Consider the following 26,259-nt stretch of genomic DNA (forward strand, 5'->3'; position numbering starts at 1 on the left):
TCTGGGGTGTGAAACTGCCTTCCATGGCACCTCACCCACAAAAGTCATCAGGACAGCTCAGTCCCAGAAACACACCCCACCGACCCCAAACCCTAGAAGAGCCCGCCACTGAGAACTTCCCACCCCAACCTTACGGGTCCTTTCTCGTCAGAGGGTCATAAGCTGCTCCCTTGCTAACCTGCGGCTGACGAGGATGCCTAGTAAACCTGAAGCTGGTTGGAGAGCCCCCTCCCTTCCAAAAATTCTACCTTAATCAGCTGTTAAAAAACAATCAGGCAGTCCCTCAGATGATTAACCACAGAGTCACAGAATGACCCCGCAATGGCACCCCTGCGAGTATCCCCAGCGAAACTAGAAAAATGCCCACACAAAGGCCCGCACGCAGATGTTCCTGCCTGCGTTGTCCCTAAGAGCAAAACAGCAGCAAAAAGCTATGCGTCCATCAACTGATAAATGAATAAATTCACACAATGAAACATGATTCACCCATAAATGGGGATGAGTTGCTCACACACCCGGAAAATACACAGTATAGGGAGGGATTTTCACCTGAAAATACAGAGTATAAATAAAAGTCAAGTGGGCCTTTACTACAACAGACGGCACCATTTGCACTGTTAACAAGTCTTACACAGAATTAACACATGAAAGAGTGTAATGTTCCCGGCTGAATTGAAGAACACACACGTTGAACATGCTGGGCGCCAGGGGTCACGCACCTCCGGTGACAAACATCCCGGGGGCACTGGGGACCCAGGCCAAGCAGTGCACGGAGGCCGCTGAGCCGGGGCAGCTGAACGTGCTGATGCAATACAGCGACTCCGAATCCACCAGCCGGATCCCGTAGTTCGAATTCGCCACCAGGAGGTAGTCGGCAGACAGCGGGTCCCACTCCAGGGCTGTGACCGGGTCCTCTTCGTCTGGCCCTTCGAGGCACTCGGGCCTCAGCACGTGTTTCTGACTTTTATTGCCTTTTATTGACACACGAAGAGAAAGGGTCATAAACAAACAACACTCTCAAAAAAAAAAAGATCAATCATTGGGATGCGACGATTTTCTCTTGGCACATCCCTGAGCTCTGGGGGTGCTGCGGATAGAAAGGTGGCAGTGCCCGCAGAACCGACCCTTGACCTGTGGCCACCGCCAGTCAGAGCGCGTCTGCCTGACAGGGTCAGAGGGCACTGCTCTGCTCTGCTCTGGTCTGCTCTGGCGGTCCCCAGTGTCTGCATGTCTGTCCTGTTTGTTACTGAAAGGCTGTAAGAAAAAGACACATAAATAGCGCACGGGATTTTGTCATCAGCTACAAGGTCGGTGAGTTGCAACCGCTCGAGGAAAAGGCTTCACCAGAGGAAGAAGCTCGTGTGGCGATGGAAAGTGTAGAGCGTGTAAGGAGAGTGTAGTGCGTGTAAGGAGGGTGTACTGTGTGTAAGGAGAGTGTAGTGCGTGTAAGGAGAGTGTAGCGCATGTAAGGAGGGTGTAGTGCGTGTAAGGAGACTGTAGTGCATGTAAGGAGGGTATAGCGCGTGTAAGGAGAGTGTAGTGCGTGTAAGGAGGGTGTAGTGCATGTAAGGAGGGTGTAGTGCGTATAAGGAGAGTGTAGTGCGTGTAAGGAGGGTGTAGTGCGTGTAAGGAGGGTGTACTGTGTGTAAGGAAAGTGTAGTGCGTGTAAGGAGGGTGTAGTGCGTGTAAGGAGGGTGCAGTGCGTGTTAGGAGACTGTAGTGCGTGTAAGGGTGAGTTCCACCACGCCCCAGCTTTGTGTCCTTGGGCACGAGACTTGATCTCTGTGTGCTCGGCTTTTATTTTCATCGTGGAGGACATAACAACACTCACCACGTGGAATTTTTTAAAGGATTAAATGCTTGTTGCTTAAGGAGCCTACAAGAGTGGGGCCTGTTACAAACTGCCTGTGGAGACTTACTCCCACTCCTTTCCCACTCATCACACCAGTTGTCATGATCATACTTCACTGCTGACGACCAGTATGAAGCAGGCGGCCACCAAAACGGGGAGATAAAACAAGGGGAGTTAAACGAAGCACAGGATCCTCCAACAGTCCTCTCTGCTCCTTCCCAATGGTCACACAGCCAGCAACAGGGGGGAAAGGGCTTCTGCCGATGCACCACAGGGGGCGCCACTGAGCAGGTCCTCTCGTTCTCCAAAGAAAGGGCAGTGGAACAGCCACTTAACAGACAGTGTCGATTATTGCGAAGCGCTGTAAACTGTAAAAGCAGTGTTTCCTTAACAAAGCAACACCACCGAAGGACGCCGTCGCTCTGCCTGCAACCTCATCAGTACCCGCTGTCCCCAACCTGTCAGAGTACAACGCTGGACAGAACGGATTGCCTTGAGTCTATGAAATATCGGGGAGTGAATGGAAAACCTTGTAGCTTCTGCCTTGACATTGAATTCATCAGGATGTAATACTTAACTGTAACCTTGACTTTAAGTCAGTGGTATTTCATTTAGAATGGGTGCCAATGCAATCACAGAAAGGGCATCAGAGGATTCTTTCCTTTGCATTCGTCACATTTTCACAGTCACCAGCATGGAAAGTGCGTTTGCTTCTTGTTTCCCCAAACAAGTGTCTTCTACACTGCTATTTGATGGAGCAAACAGTAACTAATTTTAATACAGCGGATCATTGCAAGGCAAAAGAGGCAGAAACATGATTTAACCTCAGTTGCACAGGCTGTTTCTTAAGTCATGCTCAGGCATTTGCATGTGCCAGTTCGTACCTATGATTTATTGAAAATATCCCAGCCCATAAAAAAAAATAACAGCAGCAACAGAAAACACAGTGAGATTTGCAGTGCAAACGTTATGATATGGAAATCACGTTGCTTCAAAGCCCCACGCTTACAGCCAAAATGGTAATGAGTTATGGCCACTGTTTTCTGGTCTATGGGGCCTCCACACTTTTATGATAAAAGATAGAAAACAAATCTATAAACTGTAAAGCCAGTCACTAGAATAACAACGGATAATATTTTTACTTATATATGCCATTTATTTTGCTCTTATTTATATTCTGTTTCATTCTCAGATACCAGGCACCTCGTGTGGTCAGGAAAGGACAAAAGCACATAAATCCCAAGAAGATGAGGTTGACGATTTCTGTGTGAAAAACAACAACGGGGCGAGGAAACACGGGGCTGAAGCACAAACTAATGAGGCTGCCGAGTCATCCAAAGAGCTGTTGGAATTCTGATCCCGAGATGCAGGGGCCAAGAGGGGAGAGACAGGAAAGGCTGCACAGCAGGAAAAGGAAACAAAACGAGGCAGAGAAGCAAGTGCTCGGAGCAGCACACCTCCTAGAACCGAGACCGGAAGTCCGTGCCTCCCGGGTGTTGTCAAAGGGGGCGCCGTGTTAGACAGAGCCAATGTCACCGCCAACACTTGTAAGACAAAACAATGCAAATTTGGTACGTGCACACCCCAGGGGTAATACCAAAGTCCATTCAATGAAAATATTTCTATCACAAAGATAAAAAAATTCCCTGATGACCTGGCTTTGTCTAAGAATTTAACTTGAAATAGTTAAAGCAGGAGTTTGCAACATTTATGGCCCTGGAACCCTCTCTTCACATGAGACTTTTTGCAGGGAGATCCAGCACATAATACAGAAGAAAGTGCTGCTTTTCAGACTGACCGGGAGCAGCAGGCGTGAAGCCAGCCGGCTCACCCACCAGGGCTCCCCACCCCGCACCCAACACACACACCAACACACACACACGTACTAACAGGCTCACAGTTTAAAAGTCGCTGCTTTAACATAGCCGGTGAAGCGCCTTATGGCGGCAGCCCTCCATGAGGAGCCTTTCTTCTTCCAAAGGAGATAAAAGTGGACAGCAGAGAGCCTGAGGCCATGGTCACGGGCAAGGACCCGGAGGGCAGACACTCTGCCCTGTGACACAGAGACTGAACCGGGGTGGGCCCAGCCAGTCACGGACGGAGTGGGAGTGAGTGCTCCTTGGGGGGGGGGGGGGGGAAACACCTAACACTGCCAGTGATCGCGCTGACGCCCACAGCCCCCAGCGCACGCAGCACATCTCGTCAGAATCTGCGAGTGGCCCTGCCTCTGGGGCCCACGAGCTCGTGTACACGCAGAAGGAAAACACACAGCCAGGCGCCGCCTTTCCGAGAAGTCTGTGCTGGGTCCTTGGGGGTTGAACCGTGCCCCCCCAGAAATGCTGGGGTCCTAACACATAGTATCTGTGACTGTGACTTTGTTTGGAAATAAGGGACCTGCAAGTGGTCAAGTTAAGATGAGGTCATGGGGGGGGGGATGGACACCAATCCATGAGACTGTGCCCTGATGCAGAGGGGACAAGGGGACGCGGAGAGACGCCCACGGGGAGAAGCAGACCGTGGGGAGACGGGCGCGATGCCACGGCGGCACAGGGAGACACCTGGGTGGGCCCCTCCCCAGTGCCCCCGTGGCCCTGGCCGACAACTTGACATTCCTGGCCTCTGGAAGTGCAGTTTTTGGGAAACAGGGGCCTCCCTGGAAGTCACCTGGGGCGGCCTGTCGAGACCCCACACTTTCCAGCTTCGCATGAACCAGGAAAGGGAAAAGCAGAGGCGGCCTGCCCTCTGACCCGCCCTCCGGTTGCCACATGGGCACGCATCACCTCAGCGTTTTGTATCTTCAGTGTCTCGGTGTCTGACGCTTTAAACTTTCCAAAATGCCCAATAACAACAAAAAAGCAAGAAAAGAAAGCCCTAGTCCATGAAAACCAAGATGGCCTCAATGGCGAATTACACAATAGGAAAGGCCCCTAGAATGAAGTGCGGGCCCCAGTAACAGCCAAGTTCCCCCTATCCCCCTCAGAGCCCTGCAGTGCTGGTTCCTCATGAAGAGTGTCCCCCAGTCCTTATGGGGGTCTCTGGGCGCAGCCAGCCAAGGGGCAGAAGTCAGGGCGTCCCCGCATACACCCCCGAGGGCAGAGAGGTAAGAGGAGGGACCTCAGAGCACACAGCCGCCTTCACCGTCCTGAAAGTCCCTCCCTGGACTGGTTGGGGGGTGGCAGCAGAGACGAGGTGCAGGGAGGGGAGACCCGGTGTCCCCAGACCCAAACAGTGGAAGTCTGTGGATTCTGCCGCTGAGCTGTGATGCTGAGGGACCAGCTCAGCGAGGGACGCTGCTCCCAGGGCGGAGGATGGGCAGGCGGAGTGGGGGGGGGGGGTGTCCGGGACAGCCAATCCCAGCGCAGCAAAGCACAAGCCCCGCCCCGCCCACGCGGCCTGAAAGTCAGGGGTGGAAGCGTGTGCTCCCACGTGAGGTCGGGAACCCGGAGGGAGGAGGCGGCGGACAAAGAGCAGAGAGAGGAGGTGGCGAGGAAGGAGACGTCTCGTTCTAAAAAAGGCAAATAATAGATAGATCCTGTTTACGTGTATTTAAGACAAAAAAATGGCCCTACTGTATCTCTGGTTTATTCGTCCTTTTCAACTTTAGAAGATCGTTCCCTGAAGATTTATTTGCATTGTCAGAATTTCTCGTGTTCCGTTTTGATTTGTGTTCTCCTACCAATATCAGGGCACTCGAATGCCACGTGCTTTGCGAAGGTCAGTGATCCCGCAGCTGAAAGGACCCGTCCGTGCAGCGGGCCAGCCAGGAGTCACACCCCAGGGAGCAGACGCCAGCTGGCCGGGCGGCTAACGGCACGTTTCTCCAACCTCAGCAGGGCGTTCTTAGGAGTGCAGAGCTTTTCGGGGAATTTTTTAATTTTTTCATTATACATTTTACTACTGTTTAAAATCTAAAAACAAACTAATTTCCCAGACCCCTTCGTTCAGCCAGACGAATGAACTAGCAGGATGAAAGAGCTGTTTTTCCTTTCTGGGCCCGGACCAAAGGCTTTGCTCCGGTCGGTGGCATCGGAGGGGTGTTTGACACGCGGGTGGGGGAATGTTTTGGGTGGCAAGGCATCACGTAGCCCAGCTCTGTGTCCTTCCTCCGTCAGGCCGTTTTCTTGGTAAGTGTGCAGAAGTAAAGAATGGACTTAAAAAAGTAAAACTATGGGACAGATGACTGATTGGGGTTAAATCAAAGTCAACTCCACATAGCTGAGTTAAACATATTACATTGTCTTACAAACAGATTTACTTCAAATGATTATTTGGAATCAGGGCAATGCTGGGTGCTGTCTGCCGAGCTATTATTTTAAAACTAAAATCCTGTTACCATTGGCTTTACGCTGTGTAAATAAGAAATTGCGCATGCTAAGAAAGATAAAAGTTGACCACCTCCGGCTAATTCGATTCTTACCTGGCTGTAAAATCGATAGACTTCCGTCCATATGGCCGAAGGCAACCTTGCCCTTCTTCTGGGTGTGCCACCGGAACACAGAGATGTCAGACAGGAAGCCGTGGGCGTCCCTGTGCACGGCCACTCCGCTCTCGGGCCCCGACAGGGCCCAGACGAACAGCGGGCCCCTGCGGGAGCTGAAGGCCACGGCGTCGCCCGCGTTCCAGCACCAGCTCAGACAGGCAGGTGTCCCTGGAACCGATTCAACACGGACACATGACACAGAGACCCGGCAGCAGGCTGTGCCACTAAATGACATTTGCGCTGTAAATTTCTAATTTCTAAAAGGGCATGTTCGTTATTAAAAATATTATCTTCTTACTTGGGAATTGCATTTTATTTTTTAAAATATATTTTATTGATTATACTATTACAGTTGTTCCATTTCCTCCCCTTTATTCCCCTCTGCCCTGCTCATCCTCTCCCATCCACACCCCCCTCCCACCTTTAGTTCATGTCCACGGATCTTATATATAAGTTCTTTGGCTTCTACGTTGCCTATACTATTCTTAACCTCCCCCTGTCTATTTTCTACCTATTACTTATACTACTTATTCTCTGTACCTTTTCCCCTCTCTTGCCTTCCCACTCCCCCGCTGATAAGCCTCCATGTGATCTCCATTTCTGTGGTTCTGTTCCTGTTCTAGTTGTTTGCTTAGTTTGCTTTTGTTTGTTTGTTTTTTAGGTTTGGTTGTTAATAGCTGTGAGTTTGTTTTACTGGTCATAGTTTTGATCTTCTTTTTCTTAGATAAGCCCCTTTAATATTTCATATAATAAGGGTTTGGTGATGATGAACTCCCTTAACTTGACCTTATCTGGGAAGCACTTTATCTGCCCTTCCATTCTAAATGATAGCTTTGCTGGATAGAGCAATCTTGGATGTAGGTCCTTGCCTTTCATGACTTGGAATACTTCTTTCCAGCCCCTGCTTGCCTACAATGTTACTTTTGAGAAATCAGCTGACAGTCTTATGGGAACTCCTTTGTAGGCAACTGTTTCCTTTTCTCTTGCTGTCTTTAGGATTCTCTCCTTATCTTTAATCTTGGGCAATGTAATTATAATGTGCCTTGGTGTGTTCCTCCTTGGGTCCAACTTCTTTGGGACTCTCTGAGCTTCCTGGGCTTCCTGAAAGTCTATTTCCTTTGCCAGATTGGAGAAGTTCTCCTTCATTATGTTTTCAAAGAAGTTTTCAATTTCTTGCTCTTTTTCTTCTCCTTCTGGCACTCCTATGAGTCTGATGTTGGAACATTTAAAGATGTCCTGGAGGTTCCTAAGCCTCTCCTCATTTTTTTGAATTCTTGTTTCTTCCTTCTGGTCCAAACCATTGATTGAGTCCCAGTTTCCTTCCCATCACTGTTGGCTCCCTGTACATTTTCTTTTATTTCACTTTTCATAGCCTTCACTGTTTCCTCTAGTTTGCAACCATATTCAACCAATTCTGTGAGTATCCTGATGACCAGTGTTTTGAACTCTGCATCTGACAGGTTGGCTATCTCTTCATCACTTAGTTGTGTTTTTCCTGTAGCTTTGATCTTTTCTTTCATTTGGGCCATATTTTTTTGTCTCAGCACATCTATTACATAGTAAGGGGTGGAGCCTTAGGTATCCGCCAGGGTGGGGCAACCCGTGTGGCTGTGCTGTGATGCTGTATATGGGGGAGGGGTTGAGAGGGAACAGTGCCACTTGCTCAGCTTTCCACCATCTTTCGGTCACTTCCCCCACTTCCCACAAGCAAGTGGGGTCCTTCTGGTGCTGATTCCTGCGTGGGTGGGTTTATGTGTGTTCTAGGACATTGTGGGTCTCTCCAACGAACTCTCCTGTGAGGCTGGGAGTTTCTCCCGCCACCTCAAACCCCACAGGTGTTTTCAGTCAGAGGTTTGAGGCTTTACTTCCCTGTACTAGAACCCTGGGTTGCATGGTCTATCTTGCCCCCTCCCCCCAATTGTCCCTCCTGGTTTATCCGAACACGAATGTGGGACTGCCTGCTCCACCAGCCACCACCTTGCCATGAGTCCTCTCTGTCTGGCTGCCCATCCCTGCCCCTCCCACCAGTCTGGGTGAGTATTTCTTCTTTAACTCCTTGGTTGTCTGACTTCCACACCATCTGATTTTCTGTCAGTTCTGGTTGTTTGTTGTTTTTAAAGTTGTTGTTGTCCTTCTTTTGGTTGTGTGAGGAGGCATAGTGTGTCTACCTTGGAAACTGGATTTTAAAAGTGATCTGTAGGACCACTGGGGACATATGTAGGGTATTTCCATGATGAAGGGAACAGCACTAATGTGACCATATAGGGCTTCATGTATTCAAAGGGATTTACAGAGGTTCCCCCCCCCCCCCGCCAAAACTATATGCTCACTAAAGCAATTGATTCTTGCTGGGGTTTTGTGTATACAACCTGCTCTGAGCATTCTAGGTATAGAAGTTAGCAAGGGGTACGAGTCCTGCTTTAAAAGGTCTTGCATAAAGAAAATGGGGAGATAAGGATGAAATGTATACAAAGTAAGATGCTACTATAAGGATTTAATAAAAATGAAATTAATGCTATAATCGATGTCTTATTGGGAGTTTAGATTCTAATCTTAGCTTTCCCTCAGATGAACTGAGCAAGTCCCTTTACCTCGCTAAACCTGTTTCCTCATCCATAAAACAGACACGACTAAAATTAAGAAAAGAAAATACACTATTTTATGTAAAAGTCCCTTTTAAACCATGAGACAAAATACGAAAGCTAAGTGTAAATCTCCCCACCGCTACTTTAATCAGCTAGACCCTGAAGAAAGTCAGTGTTCGGGTAAGCCGACGCCCCAGGGCGGAGACGGTGGCTCTTCCGGCACAGACCCACTGCCAGCTGCGTCAGATCACCGGATGGACGGGAGGTGCACACTGGGTCACGTGCAATCAGCACCCAGGAAGCTGGTTCGAACGAGGTTCTCCAGAAGATCCCAGGTGGGGAAGGGTTGGTGCACCCCTGGGCCACTGGCTGGGGAGGGAGATGGGGCCTGAGCTATGCCCTGAAGGAGCAGTGGAGTTTAAACACGCGAGATGAGCACTACTTCCCAGGGACAGAGAACGCTATAAACGAAGACACAGAGACAAAACTGTTTATTGACTGTAACATCGCCTTGTGTCTATAATGGGCCGGGAAGCAGACACTGGGAACTGAATGCCCAGGTCAGGGCCTGACATGTAATGGGAACTCCCTACGTTTTATTGAATGAATGAATGAATGTGTAAATAAGGTCAATAAGAGAGCTGATGTAGTTTTAGGACACATCGACAGAAGGAGAATTGGCCCAATAAGGGATCAGATACTCTGTATGCATCATACCACCATAGTACACTGTAAGAAACCACCAGGATGCTGGTGGTTTGCGTACTTCAAGAAAGGCAGCGAGGGGAAGCAGGGACCACGTTGCTACAGCAGAACATAGGACTGTCGAGTTGGTGTATCTGTAAGCACTTCTAAGGGCTCTGTAAATATGAACTCACCTAATTCTCTGAGCAAGATTCTGAGATAAGTAGGACATATAACTATCCACTATTACTCAGTTTTTTTTTTTCCCGTAAGGATATTGGGACATTTTTCAAGTTGGTGACAATTTTAATATTTTTACATTTAAGCAAACTAATACTCATTTCCTTCAAATTGATTTTTTGGTGATTAGGAAAAATAGTGATGAAGTAAAAAACAACAGTTTCATGTTCAACTGCTGGATGTGGAAGTTCTGATATTGATACAACATTGATTGATATGCAAACTCGTACTTTGCTTACTGAATTCCAGAAAGAAAAAAACAAAAAAACAAAGTTTAAGATATTTCAAGGGGATTATTTAAAATGAGAGTGACTAGAAATGTTCACAATTATCTTTTTGCAAATAAAATATCAAAGTTTTCAATCTTCAAATTAAGGAGATATTTAGAAATAGCATGAGGGACTTATTGATAAGTCTGAAAATTTCAGAGAAAGAAAAGATATGTAAACCTGGTTAAAATCATTACCCAAATTATTTAGTCACCCTACACATGTTAATGAAGAGTCTTATTTATTCGTATAGTCAGTGGCACAGGAAGCTCCGTGTGGCACACACATGGGTGGATGAAGAACTCTTCCACCACAAATGGATGTGATGCCTGTGGCATCTGATGACGGAGCAGTGGATAAACCAGGTGATGATACAATAGTATGCTGCCTAATCTGCACTCCAGCATAACACATAGACCATATGTTGTTATGCACTTACGGTCCAACGCAGATTTTGTGGGACAGCTTTAGCAGAATGATGACATCGCACAACATTCTTACTTTATGTCACATAAAACATGGAAAGAATGTTAAGGAGTATTTATCGTGTTATTTAAGGTTCATTTCACAGAAAGCTAGATTTAAAGGCTTGGGAAAATGCACTGTTTATTAATATAATGAACACTGGAAAATCTTGTAGGATTTGTGGTTGGTGGAGAAACACACATGACCAGAGAAACATGAAAAATCTTGACTGAGGCTTACCAATTGCTTCTATACATCACAAAGCTTGGACCAAAAGTAATTGGGCTTTTTCTTATTGATGTGTTGAAAACCTTAAGGAAAACTGTTACTTACATTAATGGAAGCTCACTGAATACATAGTTGACTTCTAAAAATATTTTGCTCACCAATTGCAGCCAATTGCTAACATTGAGTTCACTGGTTGTTGCAAGTAAAAATAAGTAGGATGTATGAAACTGGGAATAAGGTTCACATTTTTCTTGTTAAAATTAACCTTGTTTGGGAAATATTTTTAAGATAAAACTTACGTAACAAAATTGGTATATTTTCCCAGTATTTTCAAAATTCCTAGTGACCTAAATTTGAAAAGACAAGAAAAGAGCAATAAACTAAATACACTGAACACAGCCAAAGGTTCCAAAATGTATTGTTGTTATTTTGGAAGCAAGATTTCAATACCATTGCCTATGGATTGTCAACATTGTTGCTACATACTGAAAAGAACACTATAAAAATTTTGAACAAAATAGTGAGATTGTCACTTCTTAATTCTCTACCTCAAAGCTATCATCAGTAGTTTTGAGGGAAGAAGCTGAATATGGAAAAGGTACCCAGCAGTAGCTTTCAAAACTATAACCAAGAGTTGAGCTATACCTGGTACTCAAAAGGGGATTGAATTATGGTGCTGTTTAATGCAGAATAATGATCACTGGCCTTCATCATTGTTACGGGGCATCATTCTAGGCAGCAAGAATGTAGAGATAATTATTCACTCCACTGAGACACACTGTGTGAACTGGGGCTTTTCAACTTGACCTAATTAAAGATGAAGGGGAGAAACCAGTCCATAAAGATGCAGAGAATACTGACCTTGTGTGTCTCAGATTGGAGTAGAGTGAAAAATAGGCAAGGACAATAGTTTCATTAAGCAAATCTTATGTAAAGGTTATCAGTTTGAACCCCAGTCAGGGCACATACAAGGAACAACCAATGAATTCATAAATAATTTGAACAACAAAGCAATGCCTTGTCTGTCTCTGTCTCTCAAGTCAATAAATAAAAATTTTAAAAAAGAAAATATTCTCTAATTATTATTTTAATATTTAAAGGGTGGGGCAGAAGTAGATTTACAGTTGTAGTACTAGAAACAGCTTATTTTTGCATTATTATTCATTAATTATTGTATTGTTTTTCAATCTGAACAACTAACTGTAAGCCCACTTTTGCTGCACCCTGTATTCTTAAACTTTATGTGTTATATTTAAACACTAACAAAATCATTTGGTATTTACTGTATTTCAGTGTACTAAGTATAATTATGTTGGGACATTTTGTTTGAGTTTTGCACACACGCACACACACACACACAGTGAGCTATGATGGGAACTGTATTTCTTACACAGGTTACCACTAGGAAGTCTGACTACTTGAATACCTGAGCTCATTCAGATAAAACATTTTGTTTATTGAAATAAAAACATTTACAAGTTTACCCCAGTTACAAATGTACCTTTTGTATTGTTGAGTTTAGCAATGACTTTTTGCTCTGCAACATTCCAAACAATCACTAAGTTATCGGCGCTGGCGCTGGCGAACAGGTCGGGGTGATGTGGGCACCACGAGATGGCCGTGATGGTTTTTTTATGTTCAGACATGATGGAGTGAAGTTTAAATTCATTGTAACGATGGTCCAACTAAAAAAGAAACATAAATAAATCATTTCAGTGCTTCTTCTTAGATCCCACATTTCCCATTAATCAGCTTTTTAGAAGCTACCTACGTGAAGATTAGCACACCTAGTAACAACATGTGAACACATTTCAAGCCTTAGGTCTACTTTCAGGTACATTCGATCAACTGGAAAATAAAACTTTCTGAAAAAATGGAACGGAATGGAGATGAAACGCCCCAATTCAGTGGGAAGGGGCTCCGAGGCTTGAGCTGAGACTTGCAAACTCTCTCCTGACGGGCAGTGTGGGCAAACAGGAAAACCAACACAAGCAGAGGCAAGCTACCGAGGAGCCTGAGATGCTCGGGGAGATGCGGTTATCTCGGTGAGTCCAGAGCTCAAGGTGAGAGGGAGCCAGAGACAGGGAGGCTGCAAAAGGATATCATTCTGTGAAATTGGAGTGTTAACACTAGGGCAGCAGGGGCAAATGAGGCTTTAGGATTTTAGATTTGCACGCACATGTTTGATCAGGCTCAGGTACACTTTAGAGGGAGTCAAAGTACAGGCAAAGGGAGCATTAGGAGACATTACAATAGTTGAGGGGAGAAGGGTATAAGGGAGATAAGAAAAGATGAAAAATACTAGCATCCCTCTTGGTTCCCTGGGTACAGGATGCAAGCAGAGAGGAATCGAAGGCGACCCTCAGATCTGTGGTTTAGATGGTCAGTTCCCTGGTGACACAGAATCACTGCCCCAGGCACAAGGGGGAGACTAGACTTGGGTTTAAAACATGAATGGTACCTCCAGGTGGGGACTTTCAGAAGGCCATGGACTCCGTAGACTGGGAGCACGGAAGAGATGGGACAGAGCAAGGACAGGGGAACAAAGTAGTTACAACCGCCTTTATCTCGAGAATTCCTCAGCATCTACTACATCTGCCCTATTTTAATATAGTGATCTCTAATGGACCACCCACATTCCTCAAGTGAGACGACTTTCTCCTATCAAATGTAGTTACTGCACAATGTGCGAAATAAACGAACAAATGCATTCCATTTATGTATATGGGAATACAGTTCAGAAGAATCAAATACTACTTGCTCATCATTCATAAATGGGATCTGTTACTTCTTGAAGAAAACCTTTTTGATGAACAGCACATAAAGTATTAGGGAATACTATGACACAAGCATTTTCTAAAAGCTTGACTTGTAAAACTAATATAGTAACAAAAACAGCAGCAAACTATAAAATATGTATCAATAAAATTACATCATTAAGCTTTCCATGTGACAGGGATTTAAAAATAATTACTAATTAAGCCCTGGCTGGCTAGCTCAGTGGATTGAGCGCCGGCTGCGAACCGAAGTTTCGCAAGTTCGATTCCCAGTCAGGCTACATTCCTGGGTTGCAGGCCATAACCCCCAGCAACCACACATTGATGTTTCTCTCTCTTTCTCCCTCCCTTCCCTCTCTAAAAATAAATAAATAAAATCTTTAAAAATAATTACTAACTAGACACGCACGCCCCCGAGGCAGCGAGGTTACCTGGTAAATGTAGACGGCCAGGGTGGCGCAGTAGGCGAACCTGCCCTCGCCGGCCGCGCACACGTCCTTGTTCCACGGCTGACAGCCGGCGGCCAGCAGCCCCACCTGCCGCACCCGCGACATGCCTGTCTTGGGACACAAGTGCGGAGGAACATCAGTCGTTGACGTCACGCGGTGAACCTCCTCTTCGTCGTTTTACATCTGTCATCTTCACTCCTCCTCTTTATGCCCCGAAAAAGTACCCTGTTACTGTCATTGGTCTCCATGTGGACTTGCTCACGCTGCCCAAGAGTAGGGGTTTAGTCTGAAGTGTCTACGGACAGACGGGCAGGCAGCTTGGACTGGGGAAGCAGGGGGCTGCAAGCCGGGGAGACGGGGTTCTCGCGGAGAGCTCCCCTCGCGCTGAGGTCCGCTCTGTGTGAGACGAGCAGAAGCACAGCCCTGTTCTTTGATCAGTGTTTGCCTGGTGTGTCTTTCTGGTGCGTCTTTCTGTGTCTCTTTCCTCTTTTTTGGGGGGGGGGGCAGACATTTTTTATTTTTTGTTGAATGTATTGGAGTGACTTTGGGTAACAAAATTATGTAGGTTTTAGATACACAATTCTATAACACAGCATCTGTACACTGTACGGTGTGTTTGCCACCCCAAGTCTCCTCCACCACCATTTATCCCCCCGCATCCTCTTCTACCCTCCCTCCGACCCCTTTCTCCCTCTGATCATCACCATGCTGTGATCTGAGGGGTTTTTGTTCTGCTTGGTCTTATTTTAGTTTAATCCCTTCACTTTTCCCTACATGTCTCTGTATGTCATGCGTTTCTTGTAAACAACATAGAGCTGAGTCTTGTTTTTCGACTCACTCCGACAATTTCTGCCTTTATCAGCTGTGTTTAGACCGTTGGCCTTGAGGTCACTACTGCCACAGTCAGATGCCACACCTGCCGTGTTTTCGCTGCTTCCGTTTGCTGCCCTGGCCTTCCTTCCTGTTCCCGCCTCCCTCCCTTTTCCTTCCTTTGGGGTTTCAATGGAGCACGTCATAGGTTTCATTTTCTCCTTAGCATGTCAACTACACCCCATGTAAAAAATGTTTTAGTGGTTGTCCTAGAATTTGCTATACACATCTGCAACGAATCCAAGTCTATTTTCAAATGACACGATGCCCCTGCTCAAGTATTGTCAGTAACGTATAATGACAAAGCATCCCCAATTCCTCCGTCCCACCCCTGCATCATTGCTGCCATTCACGTCTGTTATACAGAAGCATACAGAGCACGTATACATGCGTGTGTGTGTACACATGAGCATACAAAATCAATATACTGTTAGTTTCATTTTGAAAAAAGCCTGTTTTTATTACATCAATTAAGATTAAGAATAAAAATTCTAATTTTACCATTACTTATTAATTTTCTGATACTCCTCCTTTGTTTATGTAGATCTGGGTTTCTGACCTGTTGTATCATTTTCCTTCATTCTGGAGAACTTACCACATTGCTTGAAAGACAGGTCTACTGGCAACAAATGGTTAAATTTTCTGTTTGTGTGAGAAAGCCTGCGTTTCCCCTTCACTTTCTAAGGATAATTTAGCAGGGTACAAATAGTCCCTGGTGGTTGTTTCATTTCGCTCAGCACTCCAAATGTTTCATTCCACTCTCTTCTTGTTTACATGGTTTCTGAGAAGTCGAATGTAATTCTTGTCCTTTCTCTTCTGCAGGTGGAGTGTTTATTTCCTTTGGCTTCTTTCAAGATTCCTCCTCGCCTTTTATTTTCTGCAGTTTAAATACGATTTGCCCAGGTGGAGTTTCTTTGGTATTTACCCTGTTTGGTGTTCCCTAAGCTTTTTGGATCTGTTGTTTGCTGTCTGATATTGTTTGGGGGAAATTCTAATAATTGTTGTTTCAATGATTGCTTCTGTTTTTTGTCTTTCTTCTGTTATTTTTGTTATGCATATGCTATACTTTTTGTAGATGCGACACAGTTCTTGGATGTTCTGTTATTTTGTTTTTCCTTCTTTTTTCCGTTGCTTTGTTTTGGAAGTTTCTATCGTCACTTTCTCAGGCTCAGAGAGTCTTTCCTCAGCCAGGCCCAGTCTAGGAACCACCTCACAAACAGCATTCTTCATTTCTGTTACAGTGTTTCTGGTCGTTCATTTTTTTTTCTTTTATTCTTTCTTAGAATTTCCATCTCTTGGCTTATATTACCCATCTGTTCTTGCATGTTGTCTGTTAATCATAGTTCTTAATTTATAATTCCAACATCCCTGCCATATGTCACTGCAGTTCTGAAGCTTGCTCATCTCTTTGGCAAACTGTGCCGTGTGTCTTTTAGCATGCCGTGCAACTTTGTGTTGCAAGGGGAACATGTACTGGGTGGTGGTGAGGTACGGGAGGAGGGCACACGGTCTTCGTCCTCTGATTAGGTCTCTGACCTTCGGTGAGCCTGTGCCTGTGGAAGGTGAACCACACCAATGATTCTAGAAGGTTCCTCCCGTAGGTGAGACAGTGGCCCGAAGGGGCTGGAGCTGGGTATGTTCCTTCGCCCGGGGACATCAGGCTCTGCTCTAACCCCACCAGGTTAAGGTCTCCCCAGGGCAGCCTTGTTAAGGAGAAGCAAATGCTCCAGGATGTTTCAGATTGGTTCCTTTTCCTCCCCCCGGCCAGAAGCATTAAGGGATTTTCTCTGATATTCAAGTGAGGACCCTCGGGGTCCTGGAGGTCAGACTCACAGAAGCAGGGCAGTCTCCCCGGAATCTTCACCTCTCCACCCACTGCCTGCTGCCCCAGCGCCCACCATGGCCCCTGTAGGTGGGTTTCCACTCCAGCACGCCCCAATTCTCTGCACCTGCCTCTTTGCTTTGGGGCAGCAGTCTGCCCCGTGACCTCATCGTGTCTGTCACAGATCTAAGACCCGTTCACTAAGCTTTTCGTTGTTTCAGGCCAGAGGGAAGACTCCTACGCTCCACACACACCAGACTGGAACCCGGACGTCCTGCTACTGATTTTTATTTATTAAAAACCAATACATTATTTTGAAATCCATGTCAACATTTTTACTTTAACTATCAGTGTATTTTGATTTCCTACTTTTTATTTTTCATATTCAGATAACATAAACATTTCAATTTTATCATATCATTTGCTCTGCCCTTGTTCTTGACCAGCTCTCATAAGTCTTTTTTAAAAATATATTGTATTGATTTTACTATTACCTTTGTCTCATTTCCCCCCTTTTATTCCCCTCTTCCCTGCACACCCCCTCCCACCCGTATCCCCCCCCTTTACTTCATGTCCATGGATCTTACATATAAGTTCTTTGGATTCTACATTTCCTATACTGTTCTTAACCTCCCCCTGTCTATTTTGTACCTACCATTTATGCTACTTATTCTCTGTACCTTTTCCCCTCTCTCCCTCTCTCATTCCACTGCTGATAACCCTCCATGTGATCTCCATTTCTGTGATTCTGTTCCTTTTCTAGTTGTTAGCTTAGTTTGTGTTTGTTTGTTTGTTTGTTTGTTTAGGTTCAGTTGTTAATAAATGTGAGTTCATTTTACTGTTCATATTTTTGATCTTCCTTTTCTTAGACAAGCCCCTTTAACATTTCATAAAATTAGGGCTGGGTGATGATGAACTCCTTTAACTTGACCTCACCTGGGAAGCACTTTATCTGCCCTTCCATTCTAAATGATAGCTTTGCTGGATAGAGCAATCTGGGATGGATGTCCTTGCCTTTCATGACTTTGCATACTGCTTTCCAGCCCCTTCTTGCCAGCAAGGATTTTTTGTTTTGTTTTGTTTTGTTTTTTTTTGAGAAATCAGCTGCTAGTCTAATGGGAATTCCTTTGTAGGTAACTCTCTCCTTTCCTCTTGCTGCCTTTAAAATTCTTCCCTTATCTTTAATCTTGGCTAATGTAATTATTATGTGCCTTGTTGTGTTCCTCCTTGGGTCCAACTTCTTTGGGACTCTCTGAGCTTCCTGGACTTCCTGAAAGTCTATATGCTTTGCCAGATTGGGGAAGTTCTCCTTCATTATTTGTTCAGAGAAGTTTTCGATTTCTTGCTCTTTCTTTTCTCCTTCTGGACTGCTATGATTTGGATGCTGCAACATTTAAAGATGTCCTGGAGGTTCCTAAGACTCTCCTCATTTTTTTGAATTCTTGTTTCTTCCTTCTGGTTCAAACCATTGATTTGAGTCCCAGTTTCCTTCCCATCACTGTTGGTTCCCTGTACATTTTCCTTTATTTCACTTTTCATAGCCTTCACTATTTCCTCTAGTTTGCAACCATATTCAGCCAATTCTGTGAGTATCCTGATGACCAGTGTTTTGAACTCTGCATCTGATAGGTTGGCTATCTCTTCATCACTTAGTTGTATTTTTTCTGTAGCTTTGATCTGTTCCTTCATTTGGGCCATATTTTTTTTTTGTTTTAGCTCACCTCTTACATAGTATGGGGCAGACCCTTAGGTATCTGCCAGGGTGGGGCAACCCGTATGGCTGTGCTGTGATGCTGTCTGTGAGGGATGGGTCTAAGAGGGAGCAGTGCCACTTGCTCAGCTTTCTGCTGGCTTTCAGTCACTTCTCTCACTACCCATATGCAAATTGGGTCCTTCTGGTGCTGATTTCCAGGTGGGTGGGTTTGTATATGTTCTAGGACCCTGCAGGTCTCTCCCATGGACTCTCCTGTGAGGCTGGGAGTTTCTCCCGCTGCTGATTTCCCCACAGGTGGTTTTAGTCAGAGGTTTTGAGGTTTTACTTCCCTGCACTGGAACCCTGGGTTGCATGGTCTGTCTTGCTCCCCAGTTGTTCCTCCTGGTTTACCTGCATGTGAATGTGGGACCTCCACGGTCCTCCAGCTGCTGCCTTTCACTGAGTCCTCTCCATTCGGCTGCCCATCTCCGCCCCTCCCACCAGTCTGGATGAATGTTTCTTCCTTAGCTCCTTGGTTGTTGGACTTCCATACAGGTTGGTATTCTATTAGTTCTGGTTGTCTTTTGTTTTTACATGTGTTTTTGTCCTTCTTTTGGTTGTGTGAGAAAGCACAGTGTGCCTACCTAAGCCTCCATCTTGGCCAGAAGTCCAGCTTCCATAAATATTACATCCCACAACTTAAATTCAGAGCTGAATGATTTGTCCACACCAGCCATTAAAATAATAAATAGGGTGAAACAACATGGCATTTTATTTTTAAAAAATCTAACATTTTGAAGAAATATTTAAAAATCATCTGTTATTAAATATATGTATACTACTGCATTTATAAATCTGAATTATTTAGACTGGTAGTATTTGAAACTTAAAGAGTATCATAAGATAAATGTATGTACATAATACTATGTAGCCTTTATTAAGTGGTACCTAGAGTTGCTGAGGAAATAAAGAGAAATGTCCAGGAGCTTTTGTTATCTGTGTGGTCAGCCTGAATTGTTACACAGTCGATGCTTCTGCATTACTGAAAGTGGAAGATGTCCAGATGTGGTCCACTTCAAAATCTTTGCAATTTAAATATTAATCTTATAAAATGTCACATATATATAGTTAAGTAGCTTTTTAACTTGGGCAATTCTAGAGTTCACATAAATGTTATACATCCTTTTTTTATCTTTATAATATGTTTCCTTATTTTCCCTGTGAACAACTTAAGAAATTCTGCGTCCATTCCAAACACTTGTCGCTCCAGAATACAGCCCTTTCTGGCCCAGAAACAACACATGTGCCTTGGAGAGGAAGCACCGGACAGTGTAGGCCACAGAGCAACACAGGCGGACACGGGGCTCAGGGAGAAGGCCTGGCCTCTGTCACCCCACACGCCACCGAGCGTCAGCAGCCTGCCACTGCTGCCCTTGCAAGACTGTTTTTGTTTTTCTAGCCTACATACAATTTTTAGTTTCCATCACTCACACACACACACTCTCATAATTAGAGTGAGGATGCTTTGCACAGTAAGTGTATAAAATATTTTAAAAAGTGATGAGTGTATTTTCATTCGATGTGTATAGTATGAGTGCTCACTTGTGAAAATGCAAGAACATTATATGAAATGATCATAATAAAATTTAAAACGTGTTATAACACTGTCGAAAATGAAATTATAAAACTAAGCTAAAATCCAGTTGACAGAATGTGTCTCTGTGTCTGTAGAAATATATATTCCACAAACACTCATTATATCAATGTATCAAGGCCAACTGAGTGCTCGAAAGATCAAACTCACGACCACATGTGACTTTTCAAACACAACATGTCCAAACTACAATGTTCAACTCAAAAATCCATCTTATCTCTGCCTCTCTCTGCAAACATTTAACAAGTAATCTACTGAAAAGTTCACAATGCTGAAATCTGATATATAGGTACATATGCACATACACATGATCTGAAAAATAATAAGCTGGATTTTTAGAGAAAATTAAAGTCAATATTCATGTGCCAAATTTCATTGTCTAGAATAGAATCTGTCTTTCCCATCTAAGCCTGTATAAGAACTGATCAAAACTTGAGCCAGAGGAGCTCAAACTCACGAAGACAGTATGGTGATTTGAGGGTCAAATTATGTCTAGAATAGCTTGGGATAAAATGCCTCACAACCAGGAATTAATTTATCGAGGCCAACGGTATTAATGAGGGGCAGACTGGAGTTATGGTGGAGTGAAGGATTGTGAATCTCATAATTTCTATGAGCTTCCCCAAAGTCAGTATAAAGAAACACATAACTTTAGTAAAAAAAAAAAAGCAGTTTTCTAGAATCAGTCACCCCTCCTCCCCCAAATTACACTGTCACCCCTGCCCCTCGCACCGAGGAGTACACGGGCTGCACCGGAAACAAAGCTCCCTGTTTCGACATCAGAAATTAGTCCATTTACGATGCGCACGCACGTGACACACGGGAGGCTGACGCTGCAGTGCGGGTGCCTGTGTGTCCAGTGGGGCTGGGGTGCTGCTGGTCAACCCAGAAGCTGACACATGTCATCATTCATGGGTAAGAATGGAATTCAGGACAGAGAGCTACCCACCAATTCCCCCCCCTGTCCCTGCAGAGTGATTTAGGATTCACAGTATGACAGGGGTTTTCTCCAGAGTTAGAAATTAATGGGCTTCAGAGCTGTTGACCAGCGTGATTCCCAGCTGAGGGGAAAAAGAATCTGAAGCAGAGGCAAGAGGCCTTACACAGCTGAGAGTTTACAGCTGAACAGCCACACGCCTGGGTTGCGGGCCGGGCCCGGGCGGGGGCGCGCCAGGGACACACGGACGGATGTCTCTCTCGCACATCCATGTTTCTTCCCCTCCCTCCCTCCCTCCCTTCCCCTTTCTCTAAAAGTAAATAAATAAAATCTTTTTTAAAAAGTAGCTCTAAGAAAGGAAATAGTTAAAGAGAACTAGAATACTGAGAACGTATCTTTGGTGAACGTGATTAGAACGGAAACCTGAAGAGGCAAGGAAAAAGACAAACCCAGCACTGTGTATCTTTAGTAGCACACCCCGCCCCCGCAACGACACCGGGAAAAGTGGGTGAAACTTCGCAGAGTCCCTGGCTCTTTTGGCCCACTCATTAATGAAAAAATCCATCATTTAACCTTCATTTAAATAATTTAGAAAACTGTCCATTAAAAAGGTAAAAATAGTCAAAGAGAAATCATATGTTATTCTAAACTAAATACATTCTGATAAGGTGCATTTTCAAATAGTACTTTTGTACCGTGGCAATGATAGGTCAGAAGAGCTTTTCAAAATACCATGCAGAAGTTGCCATAGTAACAGTGCAAATCCTTTTGAAACATAATTAATTGCCTAGCAATTTATCAACTCTAACATGGCATTCTTCTTTAGGAAAGTTTTAAATGTATTATTATACACATCTATTTCATTAAATGTTTTTCTTTATGTCAAATGACCTCATTGAAATTATTGCTATTTTATATATTAATCTCATTAGGAGGAAGTTCAGCTTATAAAGGCTGGGGCAAACACAGGTTTACAGTTGTTCATGTGGAAAATAATACAATAATTAAGAAATATTAATACAAGAATAAACTCTGTTTTGTGTAAACCTACTTTTGCCCACCCTGTATTTAAAGCCTAAAACAATCTGGAAACACTACAAATTCATCTAAAACTAGGACAGAAAAAGATGCCTTTTCTTTAATGTATAGTTACAATTATTTGTATGTACTACCTTCTTACCTCTGCTCTTAAATCTATCAAATAAGTATCTTATTTACACTCAGAATCTTGCAATGCAAAAATGTCCCCAGTATAAATGACAGAGTAATAAAACCGCATGAAAAGTAAAATAGAAAAAAAAACACACACAAAATTGTAATTACAACATAAATGTAGCTTACTCTTTGTAGTCCTTCATACCAATCATCTTGCTCAAACCAATGTGACATGTAAGTCATCCAAGCCATACGGTGTTTCTACTTCTCGGCACCTGAAGTAACAACAACGTGTTTCAGCCAGGCAGCTTTACCCACCTGCCCTGAGAAAGGTTGCTCAGGACAAGCAGCTGGACTTGCACACACATTTCAGCTGAAACAGTTTCGTCATTTACAAATAACCGTACCTGTAAAAACCATGCTCAACCAGAAAACGGAGGCCTATGTTCAACTAAGAAACAATAAATAAAACAATCATGATGTTACTGTATGATACCAGAGAATGCTATATCAAACGGTATATTTGGTTTTCAGTTTTTATTCCAAAAAACATCTTAGAGTTAAGTTTTGCCAGAAGCAGGCAAGTTTCTAGAAGTCACCGCATTAGCAATAAGGAATCCAGGAAAACAAAACCAACACAAGAAGCAGAAAATCGGGTTCACCTACAACCTTAGGAACCGGATGGACGACTGGAAGAAAGCGTCCAGGGGAAACGCTGGTGAAGCCCACACTCCTATTTGCTTCCGGCTCAGCCAGTTACTAACCTTCGTGTCTCCAGACATGTATGGACACTACGTGACTGAATGGAGTGCTCATACACTCAGCAGAGAATCAGAATCACATAATTTGATTTCACTTTAGTTTTACTCACTTCTAGGAGAATGTTCTAGCCATGCAAAACAAGAGATTTCCTGGTATACCAGTAGACTGTCTGAGCTTCAGAATATCCTCTCTGAAGTTCAGGGGCATCACCCAACGTGTAACAGGTTCTGAGAGATCTTTTCAAATTCATCACAACCTTACACCTCAGTGAAGAAAAAAAGTGATGGAAGGAAAGGAAGAAGGACAGAGTGGTGTGGAAAGCAAAAAAAACGAACAAACAATTTGAGTACTTTGAACATTTCATTTTTCATGCCCCCAAAGCAAGACAGCCTTTGTTCTGACACAGGTACACTTGTATGACATACAAGTGTCACCAGGGCTCACTGAGAAGAGCCTTATGGTTGTTCTAAAAAAATGTGTCTCAGATGGAACGCGGCACTGTTCCTCAGACTGCCTCCTTTTCTCTGGGAGTGTTTTCAGCAACATCTGCTCACAGCCTGCCAGGGACAGTTCCCGGATGGAGGAGCCTCTTGCTTCACTTGTCTCCATCTTGGTGACTTCACTGAATCTGGAGCACGCCTTCTGTCCTGCCCTCGGAGCTCCCCTGGAGCCCTCTGTCCCTGACTATGTGACTGTCCTGCTTTGCCCCTCCCTCTGTGTTTGCCCCCCACCCATTGCTGTCTCTCTTATCTGCTGCTTATCTTGTGTTGCCCTACAACTCTGTGTGTGTCCTGCACCGAGCCTTCTTACCCCACCTGGCCCTACACCGAGCAGCTGCCCCACACTCACTGCCGTGCCACCACCTCCGGGGTTCCAGTCTGGCTTCTGATACGCCTGGCCGACGTCACCCACACCAAGCTCCCACCTCCCATTCCCTACCACCGACCCACCTCTGGGCCCTCAGCCGCTCACCAGGGAATCTCAGTGTGACTGTGGGTGAGGCCCTTTCAGGCAGCTCCCCCCTCCCTCCCCTCCCAAACATTCTGCACCTCCCCTGCAGCCCCCACTCCTGCACACCAGCATCACACCCCAGGCGGGAGCTCCAGGTACAAGCACCAAGTCTTCTTCGAGTCTCTCCTCCCCTTCCCCTCCCGCTCCCCCTCCCCCTCAGCACCAGGTCTTATCAAACTACTTTTCCACACGTGTCTTCAAGAGGCCCTTCTCTCCACCCCCAACGCCACTACTTTAGTGAAACCCCTTGTGTCCTGTGTAAACTAATGAAAGAGTTTCTTTACTAGTCTCCCTACTGGCACGACAGTTCCTCAGCATGCTCTAGACGGTTGCGACTTTACACCTTGAAGTTTCCAAATGCTTTTCCCTGAACTGCCCTTCCCTTCCCCCTTTTTCTGTGACTCACAAGCTCTTTCAAGACCCAGCTTAAATATCCCTCTTCCTTGAGGCCCTTCTCGAATGCCTCCAATCCCTCATTGGCTTGCCTTTATACTTGTGTTTGTTTGCTCTGGATAGTGAGTATTTGTGTGGACGTAAGTGGTGAGCTCCCCAGGGCAAAGGACCAGATTTGCATAGGAGATGCAAAGTGTGTGCCGACTGAGTGGACGAACACCTGGGTGTGAGAAGGGCCTGTCACCTGGGCAGCTCACAGGAACTGAAGGCGCACAGCATGGAGCCCTGGAAAGGAGGAAGATCCAAGCGACAGGTGACGTGCTCTCCAACCAGGGAGGTGGGGCCTCTGTTCGCTTTCTTGGGGGGAAATGGCTGCCAAATCATTTAATAAACTGTTTCATTAAAAGAGTAAACAAAAATGTGAACTTGAATTGGTAAAATTATTTTATAATCACCCCAGACATCAAGTATGCACTTGGTATACTAGTGTAACCAAGGCACGCATTAAGTCTTATGTCTTACCTCCTGATAATTTTCCATGAGCACATTACCATATCTGCCAGAGTTAAGAAAAGCAAGATAGTTCACATGATGCCATCTCTATCTTGCATAGAAAGGCCCATTCCTTATTGCACTGCAGGTACTTTGATGAACTCAGAGTGAACAGGATCTGGTTCACTTAGCGTGAGAGCGGCCGATGGTGTCTAATTCCCGCACCTGCTCCACTGGTTAGACCTGACTGCGGTGCAGAGCGTGCACCCTGAGCTGCCCCCAGGAGGGAGCATGTCCCCATCATGCAGCAGTACCCGAGACAGGAAGGACAGAGTCACGGTGGCACCTGTTCCACATCTTCCCCTGTTAAGGTCAGTGACAGATGGAAATGACCATCATCAAAGGCTAAATGCCATCATGATAAAGAAATGGAGATAATAAAGTAAGCTGTTTCACGATGCCAGAAAACTTGCTGCAGGCAAGAATCACCAGACGTGGTCTGATGGCTGGCCCTGACCTTTTCTCCGTCTTTGCATCTGAATGCGTGTCGTGATCTCATCGGGGCAGCCTGTTGCCCCTGGACTCGCCACACGACTTGTTTTGCCTCGTGGCACGTGGGCAGGAGTCAGAGTGTGCAAGCCCCAGCACTCGGCTGGCTTCTGTCCCCACCCTCGCGTCTCTGCCACCAGCGTGAGAGGAATGCACCACGGCCGCCTGTCTGGTGGGGGAGGGACGCCAGACACAGCCTCAGAGCGGCCTGGACATGACCTAGACCTCCAGCGAGGAGCAGAACCCCGCGGCTAAGCCAAACCCGTCAGGAAAACCCTAGCATCACACCTGTGAGCACAATGCCTGCTTATTGTTATATTTTGCTGAGATTTGGAGTGGTTTGTAACAGTTGTTTTTGCGATGACAGCTAACTAATGCACGGCCAGTCATAACACTGAGCACCAGAAGTCCTGAGTCAGGAAGACAGACACACTCCATGGAGGCTGGTTAACAGAACCGGTAACCTTACTTCCCCTGCATTAGGACATCGGGGCATAGCGACTGTAGGAATGAAGCAAGATTTACAGGGTTTATAGTGTTGCAGCAATCTAGGTTCTATAGCAGAAGAGTTACAGAGGACAGGATATTTTTTAAATTAAATAAATACAGCAAGAGATATTCATTTATAGAAAGAACCTGAGTTATCTTGTATTATTTTCAAGTTTCTTAACAATTAATCACTGAAAAATACGTAAGATGAGTCTTTTCACAAAAGGAAACTGTATCAGCACATCTCACAGGACCCATTCACACAGGTGCAAAACGTTTCCGTGTTGTTTTCCTTCACCCTTCCGGGAAACGCTTTCCATTCTTCCTTAGGAGGGTTACAATGCGGCAATTTTAAGCAAATGAAGGAGGCCCCTGCTCTCGTTCCGAGAAGCTGGTGGTATCT

The 26,259-nt window shown here is 45.1% G+C and overlaps 1 protein-coding gene across 4 annotated transcripts in view; it reads right to left on the reverse strand.

Moving 5' to 3' along the window:
• WDR17 (WD repeat domain 17) overlaps window positions 1–26,259 on the reverse strand; it is a 78,719-nt gene that overhangs the window by 41,081 nt on the left and 11,379 nt on the right. For 2 of the 4 annotated variants that reach the window (XM_036011790.1, XM_028526884.2), the window contains exons 2-5: window positions 14,012–14,140; window positions 12,305–12,488; window positions 6,270–6,500; window positions 720–971 (exon numbers count right to left, since the gene is read on the reverse strand). In XM_036011790.1, coding sequence (XP_035867683.1) covers window positions 720–971; window positions 6,270–6,500; window positions 12,305–12,488; window positions 14,012–14,140 — 796 coding nt within the window. Of the gene's footprint in view, window positions 1–719; window positions 972–6,269; window positions 6,501–12,304; window positions 12,489–14,011; window positions 14,141–22,342; window positions 22,436–26,259 lie in introns of all 4 variants that reach the window. The other 2 variants (XM_036011792.1, XM_036011791.1) reach the window with 2 other exon arrangements.

Source organism: Phyllostomus discolor, chromosome 11 (genome assembly GCF_004126475.2).
Source record: "Phyllostomus discolor isolate MPI-MPIP mPhyDis1 chromosome 11, mPhyDis1.pri.v3, whole genome shotgun sequence".
Classification (NCBI taxonomy): domain Eukaryota; kingdom Metazoa; phylum Chordata; class Mammalia; order Chiroptera; family Phyllostomidae; genus Phyllostomus; species Phyllostomus discolor.